Raw genomic sequence first — 27,561 nt, forward strand, 5'->3', positions numbered from 1 at the left:
CGCGTGCACACCCCACATCCATGCGCACCCTGTGTGCATGCACAGCCTGCACATGTGCACACCCCGTGCACATGCTCCCTTTGTGCATCCTCTCCTCTGCGTGCCGTTAAGTGACCTGTCCCCTTGCACTGAGCGCTTTTGCTTGGTGTGGCATTGTCCCAGCTTTTGAAAAAGTAACAATAATTAATTAATAATAATAATTAATAATAAAAGAGAAAGGGGGGGAAAAGCTCCCCTTAAAGCACCAGCCCAGGGTCTTCTCAAGCCGATTTCATTTTTCAAACCTGCTTCCACGTGGAGCGTGAGGGGCCCTTTTCTCCCTTTAATTTTCTCGCCGCCGCCCGGGGCTGCCCCAGAGGCCTGGCTTTGATTTTGCTGCCTTTGTTCCAGCAGCCCCAATGCAGGACAGGGCAGCACCGCGCCCACACCGTGGTAGGTGCTTTCACGCCAGCCTCACCAGATTTTTAATTGACCCGTCTTCTCCCTGGGATGTAGGCTTTAACTGCATGCAGTTGCCCATGCAGCCTGCAAGATGCAGCTGCAATACAGGGAAGCAACATGGAAAGCGTCCAAAAAGGGACGGGGCGGGGGGGGGGGGGGGGAGCAGGGACAGGGTGCCAGGCTGGTATGGGTGGCACCGAGCCCGGCTCCAGTGGTGCCGGAGGGCACTGTGCGATCAGTGCATCCCTGAGCTGCCGGCGGTTATGGAAATATAACTAAATAAAGCCCCGTCTGTGTACGTAGACCCTGAAAAGGTGCTGAGACGTTACTGGTGTCCACAGGGCACTGGGAGGAAAGGGGGCCAAGCTGGGACTGATCAAACCAGCGGTGCAATTTGTACGACTACGGCAGAGCCACCGACAAAGGGGCCGTCCGGAGCCACGCGCCGTTCGGCACGTTATGGCAGTGACACGAGGGTGGCAGGGGGACACGTGGGTCCCCCGGCTCGGGGCTGCCCAGCGTGGCTGGCAGGGCAGGGAGGTGTGCCAGAGAGCAGGGCTGGGCTCAGCTCTGCCGGTGGGTGCTGGGTGTCAGACACCACCAGCACCCCGTCCCCTCCCCTCGTTGCACTCACCTTAATGAAGGCAGAGGAGACAGCATGGGCTGCATGGGGCGTCACCGCCGCGGCACAGTGCCAAGGGAGCAGCACCGGGGAAGTCCCTGGGGAGCTGCAGACCCTTGGGGCTGCCCTAACCCAGGCTCCCAAATCTCAGGCCAGTGCCAAAACAGGCTCATGCCCTGCCGGCACCTCCAACCCACTGGTGCCAGGGACAGGCAGCATGTGTCCCCCCCCGCCACGCAGCCCTTCATTGGCTCACGGGGTCCCCGCAAGCCGCTCCGCTGCCTCTGAGATCAAACCAATGACCCAGGTGCTTCCCTGCACCTAACGCAAGCGGAGCTAGGAAATGGGCAGGTTTAATGACAGTGGTGGCGAGGCGCTCGGCTAATAGATGTCTGCTGGCGGGAGCAGACAGCTTCCAGATGGTATCGCACCGGGGCAAGGGGGATCGGCTGGGTCCGGGGGGGCTGCGGGAGGCAGCAGCAGGCAGAGACAGGCAGAGCCAGCAAGTTGAAATTACTTTTTTTGCAGCAGAGCCTGCGGTTCTGGCCCTCCACGCTGCTGCTTCCAGTAATTAGCCCAATAATTAAAAACAATGGCAATAAGCGGGGTATTTGAAGGGGCTCGCGGGATCCCGGTGTCCCTGGGAAGGGTGTGTGAGGAGGGGGGGTAAGTGATTTGCAGAGGCGAGGGGCAGTAGGTGCGTGAAATGCAGAGCACCTGGGCTGGGGGACCCCAACATGGTGCAGGTGTCATTGCACCACGTGGGGTGGGCAGAGAGGGGATTTGTTCACCCTGCAAAGCTGGGGTAGGCGGCAGAGACGGGGAAGGCTCCCAGCAGCAGGGTTGGGAGCGCGGGCTTGCCGTGCCGCAGGCAGGAAGGAGGCAGCTGGACCCCAGCCACCCCCCAGCTCGCAGGCACCATGCTGCAAAGCAGGGCCATGCAGCACGGGGCGATGCAAGGAGATATGGTAGAGGACGGTGCAGGGCGATGCAAGGTGAGGTGATGCAACACCAAGCGATGTGATGTGGGGTGACACGATGTGATGCAGAGCGATGCGAGGTGATGCAAAGCCAGCTGCTGCGATCTAGGGCAATACAGGGCAGTGCAATGCAAGGTGATGTGATGCAGGGCGATGCAATGCAATGCAAGGCGATGTGATGTGATGCAATGCAGAGCAATGCAATGCAAGGTGATAAGATGTAGGGCGACGCAATGCAAGACAACATGATGCGGGGCAACGCGATGCAGGACAATACAATGCAGGGAGATGCAATGCAAGGCGATGCAATGCAGAGGGATGCAATGCAAGGCGACGCGATGCAGGGCAATGCAGCGCAAGGAGATGCAACGCAGGGCGATGTGAGGCGATGCGGGGCGACGCGACGTGACACAATGCAATGCAGGGCGACGCGAGGCGATGCATTGCCAGGTGCTGTGCTCCAGGGCGCCGGCGAGGCGACACAGTGCCAGCGGGGCGATGCCACGGCAGGCGAGGCGATGCCCCCGCGGCGCATGCGACGCTGCCCCTCTCCACGCGCGGCCGTGCTCCCCAGCCCGCCGCGGTGGGGATGCTTCATTTGAATTCTCGCCTCTCTCTCTTCGCAGATAACGAGCCCGCGCCATGCAGTCCTTTCGAGAAAGGTGTGGTTTCCATGGCAACCAGCAGAGCTACCAGCCGACTTCACAAGATACATCACGCCTGGAGAATTACAGGCATCAAAGTCAGGCAGGGCCGAACTGCGAGCGGCAGAGGCTGGTGGCGAAGGAGTACTACAGTCAGCAGCAACTGCCGTACTCAGGCTACGAGAACAGCACCGTGGAGAAATACCACCGGGGAAACAAGCAATTAGCGGGGCAGCAGCTGCAAGGCAGGCCGGCCTTTTCCAATTACGCTGTGCAGGAGAACAGCCCCTATCCGGCCCGTTATTCAGGGGAGGAGGGCTTGCAGGCGTGGGGCGGCCAGCCGCAGGCGCTCCCCGGCGACGTGGCCAAGTATGAGGACAGCCTGATGAAGAAGACGGCGGCGGCGCTGGTGGGCGGGCGGCCGTACCACGAGCCGGCGGCCGCCTCGCTGCCCTTCCGGACTCACTTTCAGCAGCAGCAGCAGCAGCAGCAGCAGCAGCAGCAGCAGCAGCAGCAGCCGCCTGCACTCCCCTACCCCAAGCTGCAGCGGCAGAAGCTGCCAAACGACGTCTCCTCACCCATGCCCTTCTCACAGAGCCCCCACTTTGGGCAGCACTCACAGTCCTTCCCTGCCTCCTCCACCTACTCCTCGGTGCCGGGGGGCAGCCAGCCGGCGCACTCCTACAAGAGCTGCACGGCACCCTCGGGGCAGCCGCCGCTGGAGCGGCCCCTGGGCAGCGCCGCCAGCCTGGCCCCCGGCCCCCGTGTGCCCAACCTGCACGGCTACCAGCCCAACCGCATTGGCTACGAGCAGCCCCCGCAGCCGCCGCCGCAGCCCCCGCAGCCACCGCCGCCGCAGCCCCCGCAGCCGCCACAGCCCCCGCAGCCCCCGCAGCCCTTGCAGGGGCGGCATCACACCCCGGAGACCCTCCACTACCAAAACCTGGCCAAGTACCAACATTACAACCAGCCAGGCCAGACCTACTGCCAGGGTGACGCGCCACCTGTCCGAACGCCGGAGCAATACTACCAGACCTTCAGCCCCAGCGCCAGCCACTCACCGGCTCGCTCCGTCGGCAGGTCCCCGTCCTACAGCTCCACTCCCTCCCCGCTGATGCCCAACCTGGAGAACTTCCAGTACAGCCAGCAGCCGCTGAGCACTGGCGCCTTCCCAGCCGGCATCGCCGACCCCAGCCATTTCATGCCGCTGCTGAACCCTTCTCCCACCGACGGGACGAGCCCTGATACTCAATCCGGGAACTGCAAAAACTTGCAGAAGGAGAAGCTGCCCGAAAACCTGCTGTCGGACCTGAGCCTGCAGAGCCTGACGGCGCTCACCTCCCAGGTGGAGAACATCTCCAACACTGTCCAGCAGCTGCTGCTTTCCAAAGCAGCCGTGCCCCAGAAAAAGGGCATCAAGACCCCGGCGAGGACCCCTGAGCAGCTCAAGGGGCAGCACTGCAGCCCCGAGAGCAGCACCTACTCGGCAGAGCAGGTGGGGACCCCCCTGTCCGACCCGCTGAGCACCCCCCAGTCCGTCCACGCCGAGACACAGGACGCCGACTATCTCAGTGGGTCGGAGGACCAGCTGGAGAGGAGTTTCCTGTACTGCAACCAGAACCGCAGCCCTGCCCGCGTCAACAGCAACTCCAAGCCGAAGCCCGAGTCGGTGTCTACCTGCTCTGTGACCTCCCCGGATGACATGTCCACCAAATCGGACGACTCCTTCCAGAGCATCCACGCCAGCCTGCCCCTAGAGACCTTCACCAAGTACGTGACCAACGAACGGGACTGTCCCCGGCTGCTCCTCAGTGCCCTGTCCCAGGAGGAGCTGGCTTCCGAGATCATCGTCCTGCAGGACGCCATCAGCGAGAAGGCGGACAAAGCCTGGGCCAACTCACCCATGCTGAGCAAAGAGGCCACTAAGTCCCCCTTCCAGCTGGAGAACCACCGGCCCTGCCTGGACTCCATGGTGAAGGGTGCCTGGCCCAGCCAGGGCGACTCCAGCACACTCACCGAGCCCCTCAAGCTGGACAAGGCTTCGGGGGCCAGTGCAGGGAAGGACTTTGGTGAGGAGGTGTATGAGGGTCCCCAGGTGGAGTTCACAGCTGCCGAGACCAAGGATGCACTGAAGGACGCGGCCCCGCTGGCATTCAACTCCAAGCCCAGCATCCCGGCGGCGACATCGAGCGCGGGGGCCGCTGGCTACAGCTGCTACTCGAACACCACCGCCAACTCGGTGGGGTCCGAGAATGCCATGGAGCACTTCGACTGGCCGGAGGAGAGCCTGGGAGAGGCATGCCTGCGGTGGAAGGAGCTGGGCTCGGGCCTGCAAGCCACTGACCTCCCCAAGGGCTTGTTCCCCGGCAAATTGGTGGGCTCCTGCAAGGAGAAAAAAAATGCCTGCGGCTTGGATCTGTGCGACGGCGAGCAGCCGGCCAAGAGCGAGCCGGCCCGGGATTTTGGCCAGCAGGTGATGGAGGAGGAAGAGGAGGAGACACTGACCTATGATGAGGCCACAAAGGCAGACAGCGAGAGGTGGCTGCAGGACACCCGGCACTGCTGCTCGACTGGGGACTTCAGCGAGATCCCCATTATCTCCTCACCAGAGCTGAAGGAATCTGACCTGGAGGCGGAGGAATACTCCTCACTCTGCGAGCTGGCCGGCTCGGAGCAGAAGTCGGTGACGTACGACGCCTCGCTGCCCAAGCCCCCGGAGATGCCCGCCGTGCTGTCCTCCAGCGAGGTGCCCATGTCCGCTGAGGAGACCGTCAGCACGGTGGAGAAGGAGAGCCCAGCTCCAGCCGCACGCCTCTCTGGCCAGTCCGTCATCCTGCTGGGCCCTGCCGTGGGCACAGAGACCAAGGTGAAGAGCTGGTTCAAGTCATCCCTGCCCCACATCCAGCCCGAGGAGCAGAGCGGCGGAGGCGAGACGTCCCACCCGGAGGTAGCCGATGCCGAATTGGCCCCATCAGTCACGGTGAAGCAGCAACTCATCCCCGAAAACACACTGGGGAAGACGGAGCCCATCTCACGGGGCAAGAGCCTCCGCAACAAGAGGGTCCACTGCCGGCTGCCAGAGAGGGACAGCCCCAGCAGTGCCGTGCCGAGCCCCTTCGATGACCTACCAGCAGCCGGCAGTGTGGCCAGTGCCTGCCTTGGGCCAGACGGTCAGGTGGAGATACCGAGCAAGAATGTCCACAGTCAAACGCCCTGGTTTCCAGCCGAGGGTCTGCCAGCACGCATGTGCACCCGCTCCTTCACCGCCCTCGCCGAGCCCCGTGCCACGGCCCCGCTGGAGGGGCTGAAGCCCCACACACACCAGGAGAAGCTGGGGAAGAAACCCGCCTGTGGCGTTAAACAGCGAGTGGCTTTCAAAGCCAGGAAGCGCAGTGGCCGGCCAGCCCCCAAGGTGGTCCAAAACGCTGGCGATGCCACCCTCCTGGTGCCTGGCTTGGTGACAGCGGAGGAGGCGGCGGGGCCGACACCGCCGGAGGGGGATGCGGTGGAGGTGGGGGAGAGGGACCAGCGGTCGATGATCCTGCGCTCCCGGACGAAGACGCAGGAGGTTTTCTACACCAAGAGGCGGCGGGGCAAGCGGGCAGCTGACGTCCGGCTGAAGAACTGCAAGGCGCCCAAGAAGCTCATCCCCAACAATCACCTCCCGCCCGCCTTCAAGCTGGCAGCCCCGGGCAGCCCCCACAAGGAGGGCAAGGTGGGTGCCCGGATGAAGCTGCCTAAAACGGGGCCGGGTGTGGGGGGCAAGATGTCCGAGCGGCCCCTGCACTCGCTGAAGAGGAAGTCCACCTTCATCTCTCCCATCCCTGCCAAGAAGAGGAACCTGGTCCTGCGGAGCAACAGCGGCGGTGTGAAGGAGGAGAAGCCAGAGGCCCCCCCCAGCCTCTTCAAGAAGATGCCTGTGGCCAAGAAGGTGAAAGCCAAGCTGCCCCCCAAGAGCTCTGGCGAAGCCGTCCCAAAGCCCCCCCCGCCGAAGGAGGCCCCCGATGTCTGCATCAAGATCACCTCCCGGGCGGCCTTCCAGGAGGCCACAAAGACCAAAGTGCTGCCTCCCCGCAAGGGCCGCGGCCTCAAGCTGGAGGCCATTGTCCAGAAGATCACCTCACCCAACCTGAAGAAGTTCGCCTGCAAACCTGCAGCCACGGCGGCGGTGGCGGCAGCCACGGCAGCTGCCTATGGCACCTCGCTGAGCCCGGCAGGGGCGGAAAGGGAGCGGGTGGTGAAGCACAGCGGGCTGGCCCCAGCGGTGGGTGACGCGCGGATGCCCAAGCCAGCGGCGGTGCAGAAGGCGCCCGCCGTGCCAGTGGCTGAGCAGCTCTGCCGAAACCCCAACGGCCGAACACCGAAGGGGAAGCTGGGCGGTGGGAAGAAGCTCTCTGTTGATGGCTGCCAGGGTGAAGCCTGTGCACCGGCCCCGGGGGCTCAGCCCAGCTCCACCATGGCAGCCAAGAGCCTGGGGCTCCTGCCCAAGAAGAGGAACCGCAAGGGCAAAGCGGCGGCGCTGGGCATGGCCAAGGCGCCTCTGGGCCCCGCGCCGCCACCGCTGCCCCGGGAGCGTGCGGCCGGCCCGGGCGGCAGGGAGGAGGCGCCACGGGAGGGCAAGAAACCAAAGAGCGAGGAGAAGGAGGTGGGGGGCAGCGATGGCCCCCCCGAGGGACGCCCCACTGCCGGGCCAGCGCGGGGGCCGAAGCCACGGGCCAACCACTCCAACTACAATGGCTACTCCAAGCGGCAGCGGAAACGCCTGGCCCACGGCAAGGCCAAGGCGGTGCCGGCGCGGTGCAAGAGCCGTGGCAAGCGGCGGCGGCAGGCCCAGCAGGCCCCGCTGCTGCACCCCGCCGAGCCCGAGATCCGGCTGAAGTACATCTCCTGCAAGCGGCTGCGGGCGGACAGTCGGGCCCCCCCCTTTGCTCCCTACGTCCGTGTGGAGCGACGCGGCGAGTTCACCACTGCCTGCACTGTCGTCAACTCACCCAGCGAGGAGGCCCGGCTACAACGGGGACCGGCTGGACCGGCGCCGCGACCGCGGGCAGCCCTGCCCGCCTCCTCCACCATGCACATGGGGCCGGTGGTGTCGAAGGCACTGAGTGCTGCCTGCCTGGTTTGCTGCCTGTGCCGCAACCCTGCCAACTATAAGGACCTGGGGGACCTCTGCGGGCCCTACTACCCCGAGGACTGTCTGCCCAAGAAGAAGTCACGGCTGAAGGAGAAGGCGCGGGCAGAGGGGCCAGGCGAGGACACCATCCCGCCCGCCGCAGCCGAGCGGGCACCCCGAGGGACGGAGGGCGGCTGCGGTGCTGGCGGCAAGGCGGCACGGCCGGAGGGTGCCGCCGAGGCGGCCAAGCAGAGCGCGCTGCGCTCCAGCCCGCGGGGCATGTTTCGCAGGCTGCAGAGCTGCTACTGCTGTGACGAGAGGACAGAGGGCGAGGAGGCGGCCGAAAAGCCCCGGCGGCACGAATGTCACAAGGCCGAGTCCCCGCCGCAGGAGCCGGCGGGTGACACACAGGAGCACTGGCTGCACGAAGCCTGTGCCGTATGGACCGCTGGGGTTTTCCTGGTGGCGGGGAAGCTCTACGGGCTGCAGGAGGCCGTCAAGGCGGCTGCCGACCTGGTAAGAGCTCGGCTGCCCGCCTGGCACGGCACAGCACCGCAGGGTGGCATCTCCCGCTGGCCTTCTTCAGCCAAAGCCGTTCCCACGGCAGTGCCTCCAGCCGGGATGAAAATTAATAGGCTTGGCCCCGACGAGTCGTCCTGGGAGAGCGGGGCAGGTGTTCAGGCACCATGAACCCCCTTGCCTTCCTGCAAGATTTGTGCTTCTGCGTCTGTATTAGCCCCCTAAAACGCCCCTTTTAGGCATGGAAGCGTTTTTGTGGTGTTATGTTTTGGGAGGGCAGCAGGGCCCCCCCCAGGACCGTGAGGATGCTGAGCCTGGTGGGTCGCATCCCCCAGCCCAGCTGTGCGTCTCAGGGGGCAGCTTGGAGCGGGACAGATGCAACCTGGCAAAGGCAGGATGGGAGACGAAAATGAGCACGATGTGGCCTGATGCCAGAGTGATGGGCAGCAGGGGAAGGGGAGCTGGAGGGAGGGGGTTGCCCTGCCCTACTTCTCTCCCAGGGTGAGAGGAGCACGGGCACATCGAGCGAGCGAAACAGGGAGGACGCTGCTGGGAGACCGCCAAGGGGACACGGGGTTTTTGTGCTGGGGAGAGGGAGGTGACAGCCACCCGGCAGAGGCCGGGCAGGGGGCCTCCAGCAAGCCCCCCGGTACCAGGTTTGGGGCTGGCCGCGTCCAGTCTGTCATCCCCAGGCGTGTGTGCTTGCGGCATGGCTGTGCGGAGGCTGCTGCCCTGTCCCTGCCCGCGCCGCAGGGCCGGGCGCTCCCATCCCTGCAGCACCTGCTGGGGACGGGACAGGAGATGGGGAACACGGGGGTCCGCCGCCACCGCTGCCACCAAGCCATGGCACGGCTCAGGCCGTGTCCCTTCACCTCTGCCCCATGGGGGGTGGCTGCGGGCTCGGTGCCATCCAAGGGAGCGGTGCAGCGGGTAGAAACCTCGTGCATGGCTGCGGACGGCCGAGCAAGAGGCGTGGTGTCGCCCGCGGTGCCCCGGCACAGGAGGAAGGATGCTGCCCGGGGGAGGCAGCGTGGGGCTGGAGAAGCGCGGAGATGCCGGTGCCTTCCCCTTGCAGCCGGGGCCGTCGGGGTGCGTTGCTCCTGCGCTGGGCTCTGACGGGGTCTCTCTGTCTCTCCACATCTCTCCTTCCCTGCTCCGAATTCCCGGGTGCGTTTAAAGAAGTGCTCGAGCTGCCAACAAGCGGGAGCCACCGTGGGCTGCTGCCAGAAGGGGTGTCCTCACACCTACCACTACGCGTGTGCCGTCGACACAGGTGAGCCTGGCCACGGGGACAGGGGCGCGGGGTCCCCTGGCACCCTCCAACCTCGCTGGCCGCGGGACCAGCTGCTCCGCATGCTCGAGCCCACCCAAGGCCAGGGTGGGCTCATGGCTCCCTGCCAGCTGGGATGGCAATGCCCCCGCACCGGCAGTGCCAGCTGGTGTCCTGAGTTTGGCTGGCCTCAGCTGAACCCTTCACACAAACGCGGCAGCCAGTTCGGACGGTGGTGGGAGGCCGGGGAAGGATGCTGTCCCCGCTGTGCAGGCACAGCCGTCCCACAGCACAGGGACTCCCCTGACACGGCCTTCTCTCCTTGCAGGTTGCTTATTAACCGAAGAGAGCTTCTCTCTGAAATGTCCCAAACATAAGGTAAGCCCAGAGCCCCCCGCAACGCTCGGCAGCCCCTGGGGTAGCAGGACCTGCCATGGGCCCACGTCCCCCCGGGACACCCCGCTCCACGGCACACCCACCCTGGGTGCCCAGCCCTGCCTGGCACGGGGCGTCGCGGTGGGGCACGGCGTCCCTGGGGCATGCCCGGCCGCCCAGGAGCCCCCGCTGTGGGGGCAGGCCAGGGGGTGCCAGGTCTGGGACCCCCAGCCGGGCTGCGGGGGGTTTTGTCCCCCTTCTCTGCGCGCTGACGGGGGCGGGAATAATTGAACCGGTGCTAAAAGCGCCGCGCCTCGGGTGGGTGGGGAGGGTGGCTGCTGATGGGGACATCCCCGGCAGCCCGGGGACCGGACCCAGGGGCCACCCCCGCGGCGGGACCACCGCGCTGACCACCCCCCTCCCCTTCTCCCCGCAGAGGCAGCCGGTGTAGCGCCCCGCGGGCACCCGCCCCGCCGCCAGCGAGGGACCGGCGGAGGAGGCAGCGTCCCGGGAGCGGGGCCGGGCCGGGCCGGGCCGGGCCGTACGGGAGCCGCCCCGCTGCAGGTGGGCGCAGCGCTGCCGCCCCGTCCCCCTCCCCGAGCCCGTTCCGGGCGGGCAGAGCCAGCGCCGGGTTTTCCACACACACACACACACCTCCCCGCCGGGACCCGGCAAAATCCGGCCTGGCGTACGGGAGGCGGAACGGGATCCCCCGGCCCAGGATCGCTGCACAGGGGGGAGGGGAGGGGGGGCCGGGGGGACCGTGTACAAGGGGGTCCCGGCGATGTTGTCTTACTGTGGGGCCGCCGGACCCCCCCGCGGGTCCCGGCTCTCCATATCTCACACTGATCTGATCTGAGATGTTGCCTTCAGCAAACCTCACGGTGTCTGTCTGTATATACGTGCGGCGGAGAAAAGGAAAAAAAAAAAAGACAAAAAAGACAAAAAAAAGGAGAAAAAAAAAAAGGAAAAAAAAAAAAAAAGACAAACAACGGCCTGCTGTTTGAAACACCACTCTGCTTTTTCCGTTTCGTTCTTCCATCTCCTGTCTGCCCCACCTGCGCCCAGCCTGCCTGTCCCGGGGTGCCAGCCCTGCGCCGGGCGGCCAGGTCCTCGCCGGGGCAAAGGGCGCTTGGCCGGGCTGGTGGGTGCCCACCGGGCTGCCCCAGCCCTGCTGCCTCCCTCCCGACCCCGGCCCGTCGCACCCGCCACCCTCCCGCTCCATGGGGCACTGGCGCTGCTGGGACGGGGACACCTGGGCCTGCTCTCTGGGACCCCAAAAACCCACCCTCCTCCCTCTGCTCGGCCTCGCCAGCACCTCCTCTGCGGCTCCTCTTGCTGGGGCTGGGCTTTGCTCCCTGTGCTTGTGCAAACCCCCACGGCTCTGGGTGCAAACCCCAGGCTCTGGGTGCTGGGTCCCGTGGCTCTGGGTGCAAACCCCATGGCGCTGGGTGAACCCCAGGGTTTTATCCTGGTGCAAGAGAGTGCAAGCAGCCCAGAAATGGCTTCCAGCCAGCAGCAGGGTCCGTGCCGGAGGAGGAGGCACTTCCATCCCCTCTCTCCGTGGCCCTGGCTCTCCCCTCGCTGCCCTGGGTGCTGGGTTCACTCGGCTCCCTCAGCTTTTGCTTCCCTTCCCGGCCGCCTCAGGGGAGCTGGGGGACTGCCCAGCCCTGGGATCGCCCCCCGCCCGTGTCCCCGCAGGGTGCCCTACGCGGCTCCCCAATCTCCACACCCTGTGCACCCCAGCCTTGCACCACCCGCACCCCGGCGCAGGTAGCAAATAACCAACCCAGGGTGAATTAACCCCAAATCCCATCCTAAAAAACAGAGCCTCCAGCCACCCTAACCTGCAAAGGCAGGGTGCAGCCCTGGCCCCATCCGTCCCCCCTGACCCGCAGAGCCAGCTCCCCGTGTCCCCGCCGGCTGTCGCGTCCCCTCCGTCCCACCCAGCCCTCACCCTCAAGGTTTGCTGGCCACAAAATGTCTGTCGTTTCAGCAGCTTGCCTCGGACACGGGAGTGAAAAACATGCATTTTAAAAAAACAAAAAAAAAAAAAAAGGAGGGGAAAAAAAAGGAGAAAGAATAATAAAATAATTAATTTAAAGAAAAAAAAAATCCCAGTGTCCCTGGCAGTGTTGCCTGAAATCTGGCTATTTTTAGTGACATCTTGTACATATGACTGTAAAATGGTAAACCGTGTGTATTATATATTGCCTCATTATATAGTGTATATATATGTATACATATACATATATATAATATATATGAAGACTGTAAATGTTAAGACTAGTGTTCTTATTAGTATATTGCTTCACACTGAAGATTGTGTGTAACAAGCTGTTTCTAAAAGATGTTTATTTTCCTTAAGAGTAAAAAACAGGTCATTGCATTCAGAGCGTCAATAAAGATACAACGATTGTTTTGGAAGTACGTGGCGCCCTGCTCGTGGCCTCTCTTTCTCCTGGGGGGCTGCCAGGGGTCCCCCGGGGCTTTGTCCCCAGGTGCCGCCAGCACCGAGGGTCACGCCGTAGGGCTGGGCTGGAGAGGACGCTGCGGTAGGGCGGGGGTATGGGGGGGGGAAGCAGCAACCCCAGCACGTTTTGGGGTAAGGAGAGTATGTTTGGGGCCCGTTGTCCCCCAGTGTCCCCATCCCCGCCACCTTTGTCCCCCCCATCCCGTGCAGCCCTCCCCAGGCAGGACCCACAGCCAGGGCTGCCCAGCCGAAGGGGGTGCCCAGCCGAAGGGGGTGCCCAGCCGAGGTCAGGGGGGTCCCCTCCTGCCCCAGCCAGGCTCTGTGTGCCCCCCAGGTTCGGTGTCTGTCCCCACCCCCCCGAGTCCAGCACACACCAGTATAAATAATCAGCTTTAATTGTCTGTACAAAACTCTCCAACTATGAAAATACCGTTTAAAAAGGCAAGGCGGGGGGGGCTAGGGCAGGGCAGGGGGCTATGTACAAGGTGGGGGTGCAGCAAGGGGACGGGGGCACCCACCAGCCCCCCGGGAGCCCCATGCCACCCTGCCATCCCTCCTCTGCAAGCTCTCAGGGCTGGCCGTGCCCAGGGGTGGTGGCAGCTCCTAACTGGGGGGGACTGGTCAGTGCTGGGGGGGGCGGGGAGAGGGATAGGCTGGGGGTCCCCTCTTGCCTACCAGGGGCATGGTTGGGGAGAGGGCCCTTAGCTGCCACCATGGGGCCAAACCTCCCCCCCACCATGGGGGCAAAGCCGAGGCGCCCCAGTCCCCCCTGCCGCAGCGGGACCCGCGGGGGACCGGGCAGGGACACCGGGAGAGGGGGCGAGGCCGGCCCCCCCCCGAGCCCGGGCACTGCGGGGGTCCGCGGTGGCACCGGGGCCAGGCGGGCCAAGCGTCCCCGTGCCATGCAATACTGCGACGGTGTCACTAGAGGTCCCCACGTCCCGCCACCCAAGCGGGCTGGGGCCAGGGACAGAGCCATGGGGAGGCCGAGCCCACAGGGGGTGCCCCACGCGTGGCTGTCTCACGCTGGGAGCCTCCACACCCGCCGCCGGTGGCACCGGGCATCGCCCTGCCCCCCCCCCCCCCCCCCCTTAAAACCTGCTCCCGAACACCGTCCCGCAAAGGGGCCCCCGTCCCGGGGGGAAACTGAGGCACGAGCCTCCCCGCCACCCCCAGCCACCTCCCCTCCCCACATCCCGGACCCAGGGGGGCTAGCAGGGGGGCTGGCAGCGTGCCCCCCATCCCCAGCTAGCCTGATGTGACGGTGGTGCCGCTGCCCAGCTTGATGATCATCTGCTGGCAGTCGTGCAGCGTCCGTTTGTCACCCAGCTTCTCCAGGGTGCGGGCGGCCTCGGCCAGCATGCCCACGCGCTGGCCCGGCCCCGAGAGGAAGCTGGGCGGGAGGTAGCAGCAGGCCAGCAGCAGGGCCTCGGCGTGCTCCCGCGGCGTGGGGTGGCTCTCCGGCTCGCCGGCTGCAAGGAGGGGAGAGCGGGTGTCAGCCCCAAGGGTGCCGCTGGAAGCCACCGACGCTCCCTTGGGTGCTCTGGCACGGTGACGGGGCCGTTTGCCCACCCCAGAGCAGGTGGCACCACCACAGCATGGGCAAGAAGCCCCCGCGCCCCATCACCCAGCGCTGCTGGGGTGCTGCGGGCGGGAAGCGGGTGGTCTCCCACCCCGTGTCCCACCTGTTTTGCTGCCCTGCACCCCTCTCCTCCGCAGGCTGCGGTCCAGCAGCTGGTGGGTGCGCGTGGGGCTGGCCCGGGCCATGAGCCTGGCGGTGGCTTCGTGCAGGAACACCTGGAGAGGCGGGGGGACAGTGAGCGCGGCTGGGTGCAGGGGACTAGAGGAGCCACCAGGATGAGGGTCGGGGGGCTCACCCGGCGCATGGCGGGGCGGAGGGTCTGGGCCAGGCGCCGCAGGCTGCTGAGGTCCTGCTGGAAGCCACGGAGCTCGAGGGCGGACGCCTGGTAGAGGCAGCTGCGCTGCTGGCTGACGCTCATCTGCTGCTGCCACAGGTTGGTGCGGGTGACGAGGAGCAGGTCACACAGCAGGAGCTGGACCACCTTGGGGGAGGGGGGGGCGAGGGGAGCTGGGTGAGCAGGGGGGACGGATGGACGGCGAGGGGGGCCAAGGAGGTCCCTGCGGGCAGGCATCGCTGCGCGGGGCCCCCGCCGGGCTGCATGGCAGGGGCATTGCACTCCCAGTCTGACACATGCAATGCAACTACAATGCACCCCTGCGAGGGCCAGGGGCACCTCCCGCCAGGGCCGGGCGCTCCCCCCACCCAGGGCGGGCGGCCACCTTGCCCCCCACCCCGGCTCACCTTGTCGATGGTGCCCTTCGGGGGGCTGCCGAGCTCCAGGCTCTCCCGCAGGCAGCTGCTGGCCTTCTCGCAGTGGCTCAGGCTGGTCTGGCTCCCGTCCTGCTTGCTCAGCATGGCCCGGACGGCCCTGAAGGAGTGCAGGGCGGCGCGGGGCAGGGGCTTCCTGCAAGGGTGCGGGGGGACACGCGGTCACTGCAGGCCCCTCGCTGGGCGCGGTCATGCCCCCCCTCAGTGGACACGGGGCAGCACAGCCACAGTGCTCAGAGTGTGTTAGCAAGGGCTATGCCAGCCCAGAAAGGAGGGAGGTGTGCGATGAGCTGCCACCCGTCCCCGTTGTCCCCGGCACTCACTCAGAGCTCTGCAGCGCCCGGGGCATGGTCTCCACCAGCGGGTAGAGGCGCTCGGCCCCCTCCTCGTCTCCCTGCAGCCAGTGAATAACTGTGCCAATGATGGACGCCCACCACTTGGACACGGGGTCGGTGCCTGCAGGGCAGGAGTGACATGGGAGCAGGGTGTCCACCACTCCCGTGGCCCCCCACACAAAGTGTCCCCAGGGAGGGGGGACACGCTGGCCTCACCTGTGACGGCCGCCAAGCCGGAGCTGATGGAGGGCGCGGGGCCGGGCACGCCGCTGGCGTCGGAGCAGCCGTTGAGCAGCTGGAGGTACTCCAGAGCGTCGGAGAAGCGCCTACAGGGAGAGGGGCCATGAGCGGGGCCGGCCCCATGCCGGGCGAAGGGAGTGGGGTGCCCACCCCGGCACTTACCCCTCTCCCTGGGCAGCGGGGCGACCGGGCTCGGGCATGGCCACGCAGCACAGCGCCTTCTCCAGGAGGTGCTCGCGGAAGAGCTGCGTCACCTGCGCCAGCGGGTCCACTGCGGCACAGAGGGGCGGTGAGCGGGTACACCTCCACCCCGAAACGGGGGGCTGGGGGCGCCGGGGGGCGGGTGTTACCTGGGTTGCCGGCGGAGCTGTAGATGGTCTCCCTCGGGACGCCCTTGACAGCCCAGTCCCCATCGACGAAGAAGCGGTGGCCCAAGGGGTGGCAGAGCCACTGCATGGCGGGGGGCACAGCCCCGCCGTGGGACAGGGCCACGCGCCGGGCGCTGCAGAGGAAGGGGCGCTGCGGGGAGAGCGGGAGGTCGGGGGGGGACCCAAGACGGGGTGCCAGGGGACAGACGGGACCCCCCCCCGCCCCACGGTGGAGGGAGCTGCCCCACACTCACAGCCAAGAAGTGGAAGCAGCGGTGTAGGCTGGCCTTGACCCGCAGGGCAGCTGCCACGTAGATCTCGGCCAGGGCGGCCACGGAGATGGCGTCGCCGGCGCACTCGGCCAGGTTGACGGCGCTCAGCGCCAGGTTGATGGCCAGCAGGTGCCCCCCAGCCTGCTTCCCTGCGGGGACGGGGGGCTCAGAGGGGGATGCGGGGCTCAGGGGTCCCGTCCCCCAGCCCCCCCGCGGCGCGGGGCCATACCGGCAAGGTGGAGCTGGTGCAGGCGGTGGTACGTCATGGCGGCGTCGCGGGCGCTCTGACGGACGTGGGCGGGGGGCGGGGGGTCGGGGCGCAGCCCCCCGGCGCGGGCGGCCAGCCAGCGGCCCACCCAGAGGCGCTGGAGCAGGTGCCGCAGCAGGCTCCAGAGCAGGCTGCAGACCAGGTCCCCGTGGGAGGCGGGCAGCGGCCGCCCCAGTGCCGCCAGCGCCGTCCGCAGGTGCTGGGCGCCCTGCGCAAAGTCCCCCTGCGCCCCGCGGGGAGAGCGGGTCAGCGCGGGGGCGGGGCCAGGGTGGGTGGGGCAGGTGACATCATGCAGGGTGGGGCAAGGGGGCGGGGCTTACCCGATCGAGGTCAAGGTCAGCCTGCCGGCGGTGCCGCCAGAAGAGGACGGAGGGCTCGGAGTGGGGGCGGGTGACGGGCTCCCCACAGACGAAGAGCCGCACCACCGCCCCCAGCACCAGCGCCGCGTTCAGCGCCCAGAAAGCCAGCGTGGGCCACAGCCACTGCGACCACCCCCACGGCTCCTCTGCGTGGGGAGGGGGTCAGCACCACCCCGACTCTGCCCTGCACCCACCCCAGGGTCTCCATCCCGGTGGCCTTCACCCACCACAAGAGCCTCCACTCTGATGGTGTCCACCCCAACAGCCTCTGCCTAATGGCCTCTGCCCCGCACCCACTCCAGCATCCTCCACCCCGATCGTCTCCCGTCTTGTACCTACCCCAAGACCCCCCCTCCTGATGGCCTTCACCCCATGTCCACCATGACCGCCTCCACTCTGATGGTCCCCGCTCCAATGGCCTCCATCCCAACGGCCTTCACGCCATGCCCACCCCAACAGCCTCCACTCTGATGGGCTCCACCCCAACAGCCTTGACCCAGGGAGCCCCTACCACACACCCACCCCAACATCCTGCACCCCAATGGTCTTCACCTCAAAGCCTCTAGCCCCTGCCTGCCCCAACAGCCTTCATCCCAACGGCCTTTGCCCCATGCCCACCCTGACAGCCTCCACCCCACGCCTATCCCAACAGCCTCCATCCCAACGGCCTTTGCCCGGTGCCCACCCCAACAACCACCACCCTGACAGCCTCCATCCCAATGTCCTCCACCCCAAGAGCCCACACCCCATGCCAGAGCTTACCCATGGTGCCAGACTCAGCCATGATGCTCCTGCCGGGGCCAGCGGTGCCTGGGCTCCCCACAGGGGCCGGAGCACCGGAGCCATGGAGGAGGGAGGCCAGGGGGTTGAAGGAGAGGCAGAGGAAGACGAAGGCGCAGAGGGCCATGCGGGAGCGGTCCAGCATGCCCTGGCTGCTGGGCGAGGGTGGCGGGTGCTCCTGCTTCACCTGCACGGGCAGAGCTGCTGTGAGCCCTGGGACATGGGCACGGGCAAGAGCATGGGGTGTGGTGATGGGGCATAGGCATGGGACATAGGGCATGGGGTACAGGGCACATTTTGGGGTACAGAGCATGGGGCATGGGGCACAGGTGCAGCAGCCCAGTGCACCCCAGAGTGCCCCCACACCCCTCCCTCCAACCCCAAATCAGGTGAGGAGCAGCCTCAGGGAGCAAGACCAGGGCTCTCGGCTCCTTTCCCCACGCTGGCATCTGGCATGCTTTGCTCTTGGCACGCCCGGGGTGATGCAGCAGATCTCCTGCCCCACTTAGGGAAGGGGGATCCCCCTCACAGCCCCCCCACACCTTGCCGTGGTCGCAGAGGGGGCTGTCGGGCTCCGAGTCGCTGCTGCTGTTGCTGCTGCCTCCGCTGAGCGAGAGCGGGCTGCTGTGGGACGGTGAGCCCACGTCCGAGGGTGGCGGCGTCAGCATCTCCATCACCTCCGCCTTCACCACCTCCATGGGGGCCTCCGCCTTCGCCCCACTGCTGCAGGAGGCCACCAGGTCCTTCAGGGACTCTGCAGGGAGCAGAGTGGGCTGAGAGGTGCTGGGGGGGTACGGCAGCCCCGGTGCTGAGGCTGAGCCCCCCTGGGACCTGCCCTTCCACTCACGGTTCTTCTGCATGGCCATCTTCAGGGCAAGGTTCTCCTGCTTCAGCTTCTGGTTGCTCTGCTGCAGGAAGCGGATGTACTCAATCGCCTTCCTCAGGATCGCCGACTTGTTGAGCTGCCAGTGGACAGGGATGGCTCAGCCCAAATGCCGGGCGAAGCCCCCAATAGCCCAGCCCCCGTCCCACCACCCCTGGGCTCCCACCTTGGCCTCGGTGCCCACCACCAGGTCCTTGAGCTCCACGATCTTGTCATTGATGGAGGAGCGGTAGCGTTTCTCAATGGCGTTGTGTGCCGTGCGCTTCTCCCCCCTGCTCTGCACCAGCGCCGGCTTCCCGCTGGGTGCCAGCCGGTTGATGGGCAGCTTCTCAGCATCCACCACCAGCGGCACCGTGGCCAGGATGGTCCCTCCACTCACGAGCGCCTGCGGGGATGTGGCGTGGCGTTGGTAGGGCTCCCGGAGCATCCTCCCACCCGGAGCTCCCCGGCAGTGGGACCTACCGGCACCTGCAGTGGGGTGGCAGAGCCGCTGGCGCTGGTGGCCAGGGAGGAGATGTTGGAGCTGCTGGCATCTGTCTTGACGGCCGTCAGCAGCAGGGAGTCAGCCTTGATGAAATGGGGCTGCAGCAGGACCTGGGGGGCAGAGGGGGTCAGCAGGGCTGGGGGGGCCACTAGGACCCCCCCACCCCTGGCCCTGAGCTTACCGGCACCGGCTGGATCTGGGGCGAGACGGGCTGCGTGGCAGGGGTGGCGGGGGCCAGGAGCTGCTGGGGTGCCATGCTCTGCACGGGGCCGGGCAGTGCCACGGGCTGGCCCGGCGGTGGGGTGGGCAGGGGGCTGGGCAGGGCCTGCCCCACACCCCCTGGCTGCACGGCTGGGCATGAAGCAGAGGACAGCGTTACTGGACCCCCCAGCACTGGCCCACCCTGAGCAGCCCCACCCCACAGGGACGCATCCCTCCCTCCAGCAAGAGCCCCCCGCAACAAATCCCCACCCAGGGAGCCCCGACCCCCCCTGCACCCCCAAATCCTCACCGGAGAAGCTGTGCTGGCTCTGGTAGCCCACCAAGGGCTGGGGGCTGAACTGGCTGGGGGACGTGGGGACGAAGCTGGGGGCCAGCATCACGCCGGGCTGGGGCTGGCTGCTGGGCACAGCTGCTGATTCCTCCTTGACACCCGGGGCCGATGCCGGCAGGAGCGGGGCTGGGGGCTGCGGGGCGAAGGTTGCCATCCCGGGGGGCCCCTGGTAAACGCTGCCGGTGGGGGTGGCAGGGGGAGGCTTGCTGGGCCCCAGGTAGGTGCTGAGGGTGCCTGGAGCGGGAGGGAGCCCCGGGGGCACGGCGCTGTCGGGGGCACCGAACGGTGAGTCAAACAGCCCCGAGAAGTCATTGTCCGGCGTGTTGATCAGTTGGAGCATGTCTGCAAAACAGCACCCCCCCCCCCCATGCTGTCAGTGGCTGCCCCAGCCCCGCAACTCCCAAGGGGTCCCCCACAGCTCAACACTTTGGGGACAGATCCCCATAACCCAGGGGCAAAATTCCCTGAGAGCCCAGGAATCTGCTGTGCCCTGCTCCTCACAGCCTCCCAGGCACCCTGTCAGTGGGGAAACTGAGGCACGGCACTTGCAGTGGGGGTGCTGGGGCCTGTCCGCCAGCGGTCAGAGTTTCCCAGCCCGGTCTGGGGGTGGTGGGGCAGATCTTGGACTGTTTCTGAGGTCGAGGGGGGCAGAGATGGGCTTGTGCCAGCTCGTTCATTTACCCTGTACTGGAAACCCAAAGCAGCCCCTGTATCAAGGGGAGGGGGTGCTTGGGCTGGGACAGACGGGTGGCATACCCAGGAGGTGCCAGACCCCCGCGCCGGGTGTGCCTGCCCGCAGCACCCCCCAGGAGGGCAGCTGGGCGAGTGCGGGGTTAAACAGCCTCGGCAGTCTGCCCTGCTCAATGGGACCTGGGTGCCCTGGGATGTCCCCATCCACACACCCCGACACCCACACATCGGGTGTCTGGAGATGCCCCCACCAAGGTGCACAGCCCCCCGACAACCCCCGTGGGGCACAGCACCCCGAGAGGGGCCACAGTGGTGACCCCACCAGGCAGGGAGGAGGAGGATGGCGAGGAGGGGGTACCTTTGAAGGTGCACTCCATGCCAGTAGGCGCGGGGGGTTCCCCAGGAGCAGGCTGCGGCCCCTGCTCAGCCCCGTGCCGGGGCACGATGAGGCACTGGGATATTTTAAAGCCATGTTCTCGCCTCCTCCCCGCCAGCCCTCCCCGCTGCCGACCGCGCCAGGCCTGGAGCGAAGCCGGCGATGGGGTGATGCGACTCCGCCAATCGCTGCCCGCGCGCCCGCCGGCCGCCCGCCGCCCCCAGACAGCCCCGCGGCCACGCCAAGGTGAGCCCGGCAGCGGGTTACTCCCGGGCACCCTGCTGTAACCCGCCGGCGGTTACTCGGGGTCAGCCACCGTTAACCCCTTCGCCCCGCGCCCCATCGCCCCCCGCGCCTGGCCAGCTCGACACAACACTCCTCACTCGATGACCAGCGCCCGGAGGAGACACCCCGCAAGGCCTGGGGGCTTTGCGCAGCCCCGTTTCCCCCCCAAAGACATCCAGACCTCGGCATCCCTTCTCTGCACAGGTGGGTTTCCTTCCAGGGGGGCTTCCAGCCTCAACCCCCCTGCTCAAGACACCCGCAAGGCTCCCCCGTGGTCCAGGGGCAAGAGAGCAAAGTCTGGGGGTGCAGAAAGGGGGTGCTCTCTCCTGGGCCCCCCTTCCTGCTGCCCAGCCCGGGGGGTGGGCACAGCTCTCCCAGCCACCCGGCACCTACCAGATATTTCTATCCCATGGCACCCGCTGTCACCCATGCCATCAGCATGACACGGGCACCCGGCGGTGCCACGGCTGCCCCCACCCCGCTGCTTCAGGCCATGGGAGCCCATGGGGCGCAGCCACATGGCTGTGGATCCTGGCAGGTCCCAGTGGGCGCAGGGCACCCACATCCCTGGATGCGCATCCCACAGACACCCCAGGGTGGGCATGGGAATGAGGGATGACCCACATGGGGGAACCGTGGGGCACGAGGTGGCCCGGAAGGGCCGTGACGCAAAGGAGCGTGGCAAAACCCCACGGCGGGACACTCGCACCCCGTACGGCCGGTCTGCGCTGGGCACCGCTCAGCCCTGGCACGGGTCCCAGGGGACCCAAAGGGGACACCAGTACAACTCCAGAGCTCCTGCCAGCAGCTACCAACCCTCCCTGCCCACGCCAAAACCTCACCGGGAAAGGCAGGTGGCACCTGGATCTGCCCTGATCTGCCCTGATTGCTGTTGGGATGAGCCTCCAGCCCTGGGATGCCACCTACACCCTGGCTCCTGGCACCGTCGGAGGGCTAGGCCAACCCTGTGCCCGCCTCGCCGCATGCTCCACCGGCTCTGCCGGCCCGCGCCAGATGGCGCGGGCCGGCAGAGCCGGTGGAGCATGCGGCGAGGCGGGCACGGGGCTGGGAAAACCAATTTTTGGCTAAAGCCATGGCAATGCTGCACCCAGAACCAGTAAGACCTTGGTGCCACGGCGGTGGGGAGTGGGTCCCCTTGGCACTGGGGTCCCCTTGGGGAGTGGGGTCCCCTCGGCAGCATCCCCATCCCACGGGCCCCCAGCGGGTGGGGACGTGGGTGCTGATGGATCCCAGCCCCAGGGATGCTCCGCTCAGCCCCGGGGCCGGTGTAGAGCCTTCCCCAGCCTCTCCAAGACCCCATCCCGGTTGGATGGCTCGGGGGAACCCAGGAGTCCTGGAGGGAATGACCGGGAGTAACCCCGCCGGTGACGTCACGGGGGGCGGGGCTAGAAGCGACACGATGCTGCGGTCGGCGGGGGCCCCGTCGGGGCTGTCCCGGCACCGGCACCTCCAGCCCGGGGGTCCCGGTGTCCTGCCCCCCTCCACTCCCACCCCCCGGGACCCTGCTCCTCCCCGAGCCCCCCGCCATGGACCGGCCCCCGGTAACGGAGCCAGCCCGAACCGCCCGGCCCTGCACCGACTCCGCGCTCCAGCAGCTCGGGGTCCCCCCCCAGCGCCGGGCCCGGCACCGAGCCCGGTCCTCCGGCCATGCACCGAGTCCCGGTTATGCACCGAACCCGCTCCCCCGGTCATGTCCCGGTTCCCCAACCATGCACCGAGCCTGGTCTCCCCAGCCCCGGCCATGCACCGAGCCCGGTCCCGGCCGTGAGTCGAGTCCCGGTTATACCCGCAGCCCGGTCCCGGCCACGCACCGAGCCCCGGTTGCGCCCCCAGCCCGGTCCCGGCCATGCACCGAGCCCCGGTTATAGCCCCAGCCCGGTCCCGGCCACGCACCGAGCCCCGGTTATAGCCCCAGCCCGGTCCCGGCCATGCACCGAGCCCGGGTTGCGCCCCCAGCCCGGTCCCGGCCATGCACCGAGCCCCGGTTATAGCCCCAGCCCGGTCCCGGCCATGCACCGAGCCCCGGTTATAGCCCCAGCCCGGTCCCGGCCATGCACCGAGCCCCGGTTATAGCCCCAGCCCTGTCCCGGCCATGCACCGAGCCCGGGTTGCGCCCCCAGCCCGGTCCCGGCCATGCACCGAGCCCCGGTTATAGCCCCAGCCCGGTCCCGGCCATGCACCGAGCCCCGGTTATAGCCCCAGCCCGGTCCCGGCCATGCACCGAGCCCCGGTTATAGCCCCAGCCCTGTCCCGGCCATGCACCGAGCCCGGGTTGCGCCCCCAGCCCGGTCCCGGCCATGCACCGAGCCCCGGTTATAGCCCCAGCCCGGTCCCGGCCATGCACCGAGCCCCGGTTATAGCCCCAGCCCGGTCCCGGCCACGCACCGAGCCCGGCCCCACTCGCCGCTGCCCGGGTCGGGACGCACCGTCGATGTCGCTGAGCAGGGCCGTGTCGATGTCGCTGGCCCCGGAGAGGCCGAGGGACGGAGCCAGCCCCTCCAGGGCCGCATCGTCGAAGGCGAGGGAGCTCATCCCGGCGGCGGCTCCCGGGCGGCGGCGGCTCTAGGAGCGGCGGGGCCGCCCGCCCGCCATGGCCGCGCTGGCCCGGGGAGAGGGAGGAAGGGGACGAGCCGCCAAGTTGCTCCCGCGAACCGTGCCCAGACCTGCTACCGGGCAGGGGAGGGAGGGAGGGGACGGAGGCGGACCCGCCGCCGCGTCCCGCCCCGCCGCCGCCTCCCCGCCCCGCCCCGCCGGCACCGGGACCTGCAGCCCCGCCGCACCGCGCCGGGACCCCGGCACCGCCGGGCGGGGAGGAGCCGGTGCTCCAGGACCGGAGCAAGGCAGGCTGCAGCCCCCGGGCAGGGCAGCGGTCCCCTGGGGAAGTCATCGAGCCTTGGGGACAGGCACCAACCCCTGGGGACAGGCACCGAACCCTGAGGACAGGCACCCAGCCCTGGGGACAGGCACCCAGCCCTGGGGACAGGCACCAAATACCTGGGCTGGGCATTAAATACCACTCGGGGCACACGTGGGAACAGGCAGGAGGGCCAGCGTGTGGAGAAGGTGGTGGCCGTGGCTGCTGTAGCCCCCACCACCTCATGGAGGCCACATACCAGGGCCACTGCGTCACCTCTAGAGGCTCTTATGGTTTCCAGATATCTGCCTTCCCCCTCCCAGCTCCGGCATCCGGAGCAAGCCCCAGCACCGCTGTCTGATCATGGCACGGCCCAGGGTGGGAGAAGCTCCCGTGACCCTGGTTAGGGGACGCTGAAAGGCCAACGCTGCCCTGTGAGCCCCAGCTGAGCCCACGCACCCTCCTGGGTGCCGTGAGCTGTGGGAACCGGGAAAGCTGCTGGTGCCATCAGGGTCAGCCCTGTGGCTGCCCACGGGCGGTGGGTCTCAGCGTGGGGGTCTCACGCCAGGGCAAGACCATGCCGCTGTGCCCTGCAGCACTGCGTGGTTTGTCGTACTGCTGGGAATAGTTTAGGAAAAGAAAATGGGCTCTAACATCGGCCCCCTGCAAGTTTGCCCTCTCCTCTTCTGCACCACCGAGCACAACCTGAGGCTACCTGTGAATTAATGAAACCTGGCTGCACCATGAAACCGCCCCCCAGCCTCACTGCCTTCCACGCAGCAGCACAGCGGGCACCCCTGTGCAATATGGGGATCCCCCGCATGGCATGGGGCACCCCGGTGCAACACGGGGCTCACCGGGGACCACGCAGAGCACCCCGGGCATGCACGTGGCAGTGGCAGAGCCGTGGGTGCACAGCCCTGCCTGTCCCTCTGCACCCTCACTCCCACTCGAGCCTCCTCAAGCTGGGGACATGAACCTGTGCCCGAGCTGGGGACGAGCCCAGGGAGTCCTGGCTCGGCTCCATGTCACCCGCACACAGGCCACTGGCAGCCATCTCTCGCCCACAGCAAATGTTACTAAAAAAACCCCTCGAGAGATCCACAACCTGCCACGGGGTGTGCAGGGGGGCCGTGTGCTCCCCCACATTTTTATTCGGGTCACTGGGGAGACGCTGGGCTCCGTGGTGGCGGGAGGTTCTCCTTCGCTTTCAGGAGAGCCCTTGCAGCAGTCCGCCTGCCGCAGGAGGCGAGGGCAGGTTCCAGGGGGGCGATGGATGTGCCGCGGCTCTGTGAGGCTTTAGGGCAGCCTCACGCAAACGTGAGGGTCACACACGTTTCACAACCCATGCGAGACCCGGGACACAGCCTTCCCTGTGAAACATGGAGGGGGGTAAATCAGACGCATAAAGACGGCTTTATTTTCGTGCAAGCTGCGGGCAAAGCCGGATTTTGCTGGGCCCCTTCCCCGACCCCAAGCCTCCCCTCCGAGCCAGAGGGGATGTGCACCCCGGGGACCCACACACCATGCTCTCCCCTGCTCCAGGGGACCAAAGCAAACAAAGCAACATCCTCTGTGCAACGGGGAAGAATTAAGCACCCCGGCAGCTCCGTGGGACGGGGTGGGTCTGGAGGCCGATGGATGCCACGCGGGGTGGGGCTCCCCGGGGTAAGCTTGGTTGCGGGGTAGGGAAAACCCCGCCTGTAGGACCAGGGCCACGCAGCCAATAAGCGTGGCGGCCCGGAGTGGAGTGATTCTGCATCACGGCTCAGGGCCCGCGATTACATCATGTCGGTCCTGTGGGGATGGCAGCAAGGCCACGTGGTTGCTCCGGAGTCGCTGAGACGTTTTTCCTGAGCGCAGGCTGGGAGGAAACCGCAGGGATGAGACAGAAAACAAACCGTCCCCGAGACGGTTGGGCTCTGGCCGCCGAGCCGGCCGGGCAGGCTCGCGCGGCTGCAGCGGGCTCGGGTGGGCTCGCCGGCGATGTGGAGCATCGCCCTGAGCCGCACTGGCGGCAGCGACAGGCTCCGGGATGTGCTGTGCTTCAGCTGCAGAGCCCAAGTGCGGCAGCCCCAGACACCCTGCATGGAGCATCCCCCACCCTGCTGCCCCCTCACTCGGCCGGCTGGGCTCCCTCAAAACGCCGTGCCCAGCCAGCTGCGAGCCCCCGGGCATTTGCCGCCTGCCAGCACACCTTAACCCGGTGCTGAAAGCAGCCCGCCCAGGGCTTTGCTGACCTGCCCCACTCCCAGCCTGCAGCATCCCTTGGGCTCCGGGGTTTGTTTTGCTATGGCAGAGCGCGGCGTTAATCATTAATTCCTGTCGCAAACAGATTCAAAGCCTCTTCTCTCCTTCACTACCTGTAACTCTGCTTTGTCAACTATCCCTTCCTGAGCCACAGCTTGGGTAAACACACAGCCGGGCCCGGCAGCACTCCAGCGTGCCGTGCAGCCTCTGCTTGGGGTTTATTTACCCCGAGATGAAATGGGAAAAGGCAAATGCACGTGTGGTCACTTCCCATTCGCACTGGGATTCAAACTCAGTGCCCAACGCTGAAAAGCAGTGACACGCACCCCGTCTGAGGCTCAGGCTGTACTGGGCTCTGCAGCGTGCTCTGTGCCGGGGCGGTGGAGGGCGGTGATCTGTGGAAGCCCCCCGGTCTCTGCGGGAGCCCAGGCAGGTTTGGAGATGAGAAGCCCATCAGGGTTCACAAACCCAGGGAAGCCATGCTCGGTTTGGGGAGTCAGGTGTCACCAGCGGCTGAAGGGCCACACATGCAAAATGTCCCCGCATGCTTGTCCTGCTCTTACGCTCTTCCCTTTGCACCCACTTTGGCCCCTGTTGGAGACAGAATTTGGGGTTAGAGGAATTTTTGCCTCATGAGTTTAACTGTGGGGCTGTGGAAGACGGTGTGGTGCAGCCCCCTGGCAGGCAGCAGAACCCCGCTCTGGCAGCCTTCCTCCTGCACGGCGCTGGGAATTTATGACCCAGTGCCTTTTGTGCGATTTCTGCTCTGTCGGGGCAGCAGTAGCTCTGCATGTTTCTCAACAGAGCTGGGCCATGAACCTACCCGAATATACTGGACACAGAGTCAGGCTCACAATCAGTGCGATGGTAAACAAGCCGGGGCAGAGCTTCATTTAATGCATGCTAATTTAATGCAGCTACAAGGAGGGGAAACCCCTTTTTCAAGCTGTTCCACATCCCACCCCACCCCACCCCCCCTTCCCTGAAGCAGCTTTTAAACCACAGGCCATTTGTTTTGATCTCCACGTGCAAGATGGAGGGCACCATTCTGACAAATTGGTTCGGTTTTGGCCCAAGTAATGCCATGTCACTTCTCCAGGGTTCCTAGATGGCTGCTCTTCCTTCTCCTCCACCCATCAAAACCACCGTCATAAATGAGGATGTTGGAACAAATTCCTGGCCAATGAGTCAGGAAAAGTCACCCATTGCATGGGCCGGGACCACCACCTGCATTGCAGTGCACAACAGCTCCTTACCCGTCACTTTCTAGGTCACCAAGGCAGATGATCTGCAGTTACCCTCTGAGGACCATCTGGCAAGCCCTGCAAGGTGGGCAGGTGTCCCACCAGGCACCACGGTTGTCACCTGCATGCCTGTCTGATGTCAGCCTCAAAAGATGAGCCAAAGACTTGGCGGGGAAAGAATTTACCAGCAGTGGCAACCCACCAGCGTGCACAGCAAGACGCACGTAAAGACACAAAAAGCATTTTCTGCTGGGGACAACCCTTCTCCCAGTGAGAATACCCGGGCCTGCGTTATCTGGAGGACACCGAGGATTCCCAAAAGCCCGCGTTGTGTTTTGACATCTGACGGGCACCCAACGGCAGCTGCAGACGGTGCATGTCTCCCGCGCTCACTCGTACCGTGTGTTCAGGCTGGGCAGCGAAGCAGAGCGAGACACCACCTGAGAGACAGACGGATACCATCCTCCAGGTCACACTAGTAGTGTATTTATTGGAGTATCTCACATGCAGGA

General features: G+C 66.4%; 2 protein-coding genes across 3 annotated transcripts in view; one reads left to right on the forward strand and one right to left on the reverse strand.

Annotated features, from left to right (window-relative positions):
• RAI1 (retinoic acid induced 1) overlaps positions 1–12,336 on the forward strand; it is a 77,388-nt gene extending 65,052 nt beyond the window's left edge. For both annotated transcript variants that reach the window (XM_082312811.1, XM_082312812.1), the window contains exons 3-6: positions 2,670–8,316; positions 9,499–9,592; positions 9,918–9,967; positions 10,401–12,336. In XM_082312811.1, coding sequence (XP_082168937.1) covers positions 2,686–8,316; positions 9,499–9,592; positions 9,918–9,967; positions 10,401–10,415 — 5,790 coding nt within the window. In that variant the 5' untranslated portion in view covers positions 2,670–2,685 and the 3' untranslated portion in view covers positions 10,416–12,336. The remainder of the gene's footprint in view (positions 1–2,669; positions 8,317–9,498; positions 9,593–9,917; positions 9,968–10,400) is intronic.
• Positions 12,337–12,814: 478 nt separating this feature from the next.
• Positions 12,815–23,363, reverse strand: SREBF1 (sterol regulatory element binding transcription factor 1). The gene is made up of 19 exons (XM_082311717.1): positions 23,128–23,363; positions 19,288–19,671; positions 18,958–19,127; positions 18,755–18,886; positions 18,459–18,677; positions 18,257–18,371; positions 17,952–18,163; positions 17,392–17,596; positions 16,591–16,775; positions 16,232–16,493; positions 15,985–16,151; positions 15,713–15,881; positions 15,525–15,633; positions 15,339–15,448; positions 15,111–15,243; positions 14,761–14,923; positions 14,315–14,500; positions 14,123–14,234; positions 12,815–13,909 (listed from the first exon to the last, which is right to left on the reverse strand). The coding sequence occupies exons 1-19, from the start codon at positions 23,231–23,233 to the stop codon at positions 13,686–13,688; spliced, it is 3,363 nt and encodes a 1,120-aa protein (XP_082167843.1). The 5' UTR covers positions 23,234–23,363; the 3' UTR covers positions 12,815–13,685.
• Positions 23,364–27,561: the final 4,198 nt, after the last annotated feature.

Source organism: Platalea leucorodia, assembly GCF_965183815.1.
Source record: "Platalea leucorodia genome assembly, chromosome: 5".
NCBI lineage: Eukaryota > Metazoa > Chordata > Aves > Pelecaniformes > Threskiornithidae > Platalea > Platalea leucorodia.

Excerpts from the sequence above, each read along its gene's own strand:
- SREBF1 (XM_082311717.1), bottom strand. The coding sequence starts at position 23,233 with ATGAGCTCCCTCGCCTTCGACGATGCGGCCCTGGAGGGGCTGGCTCCG. Across the intron at positions 19,128-19,287 it reads GAGCCAGCACAGCTTCTCCG|CCGTGCAGCCAGGGGGTGTG; the intron begins GTGAGGATTTGG and ends CTTCATGCCCAG. Across the intron at positions 17,597-17,951 it reads CCCTCTGCGACCACGGCAAG|GTGAAGCAGGAGCACCCGCC; the intron begins GTGTGGGGGGGC and ends CTGCCCGTGCAG.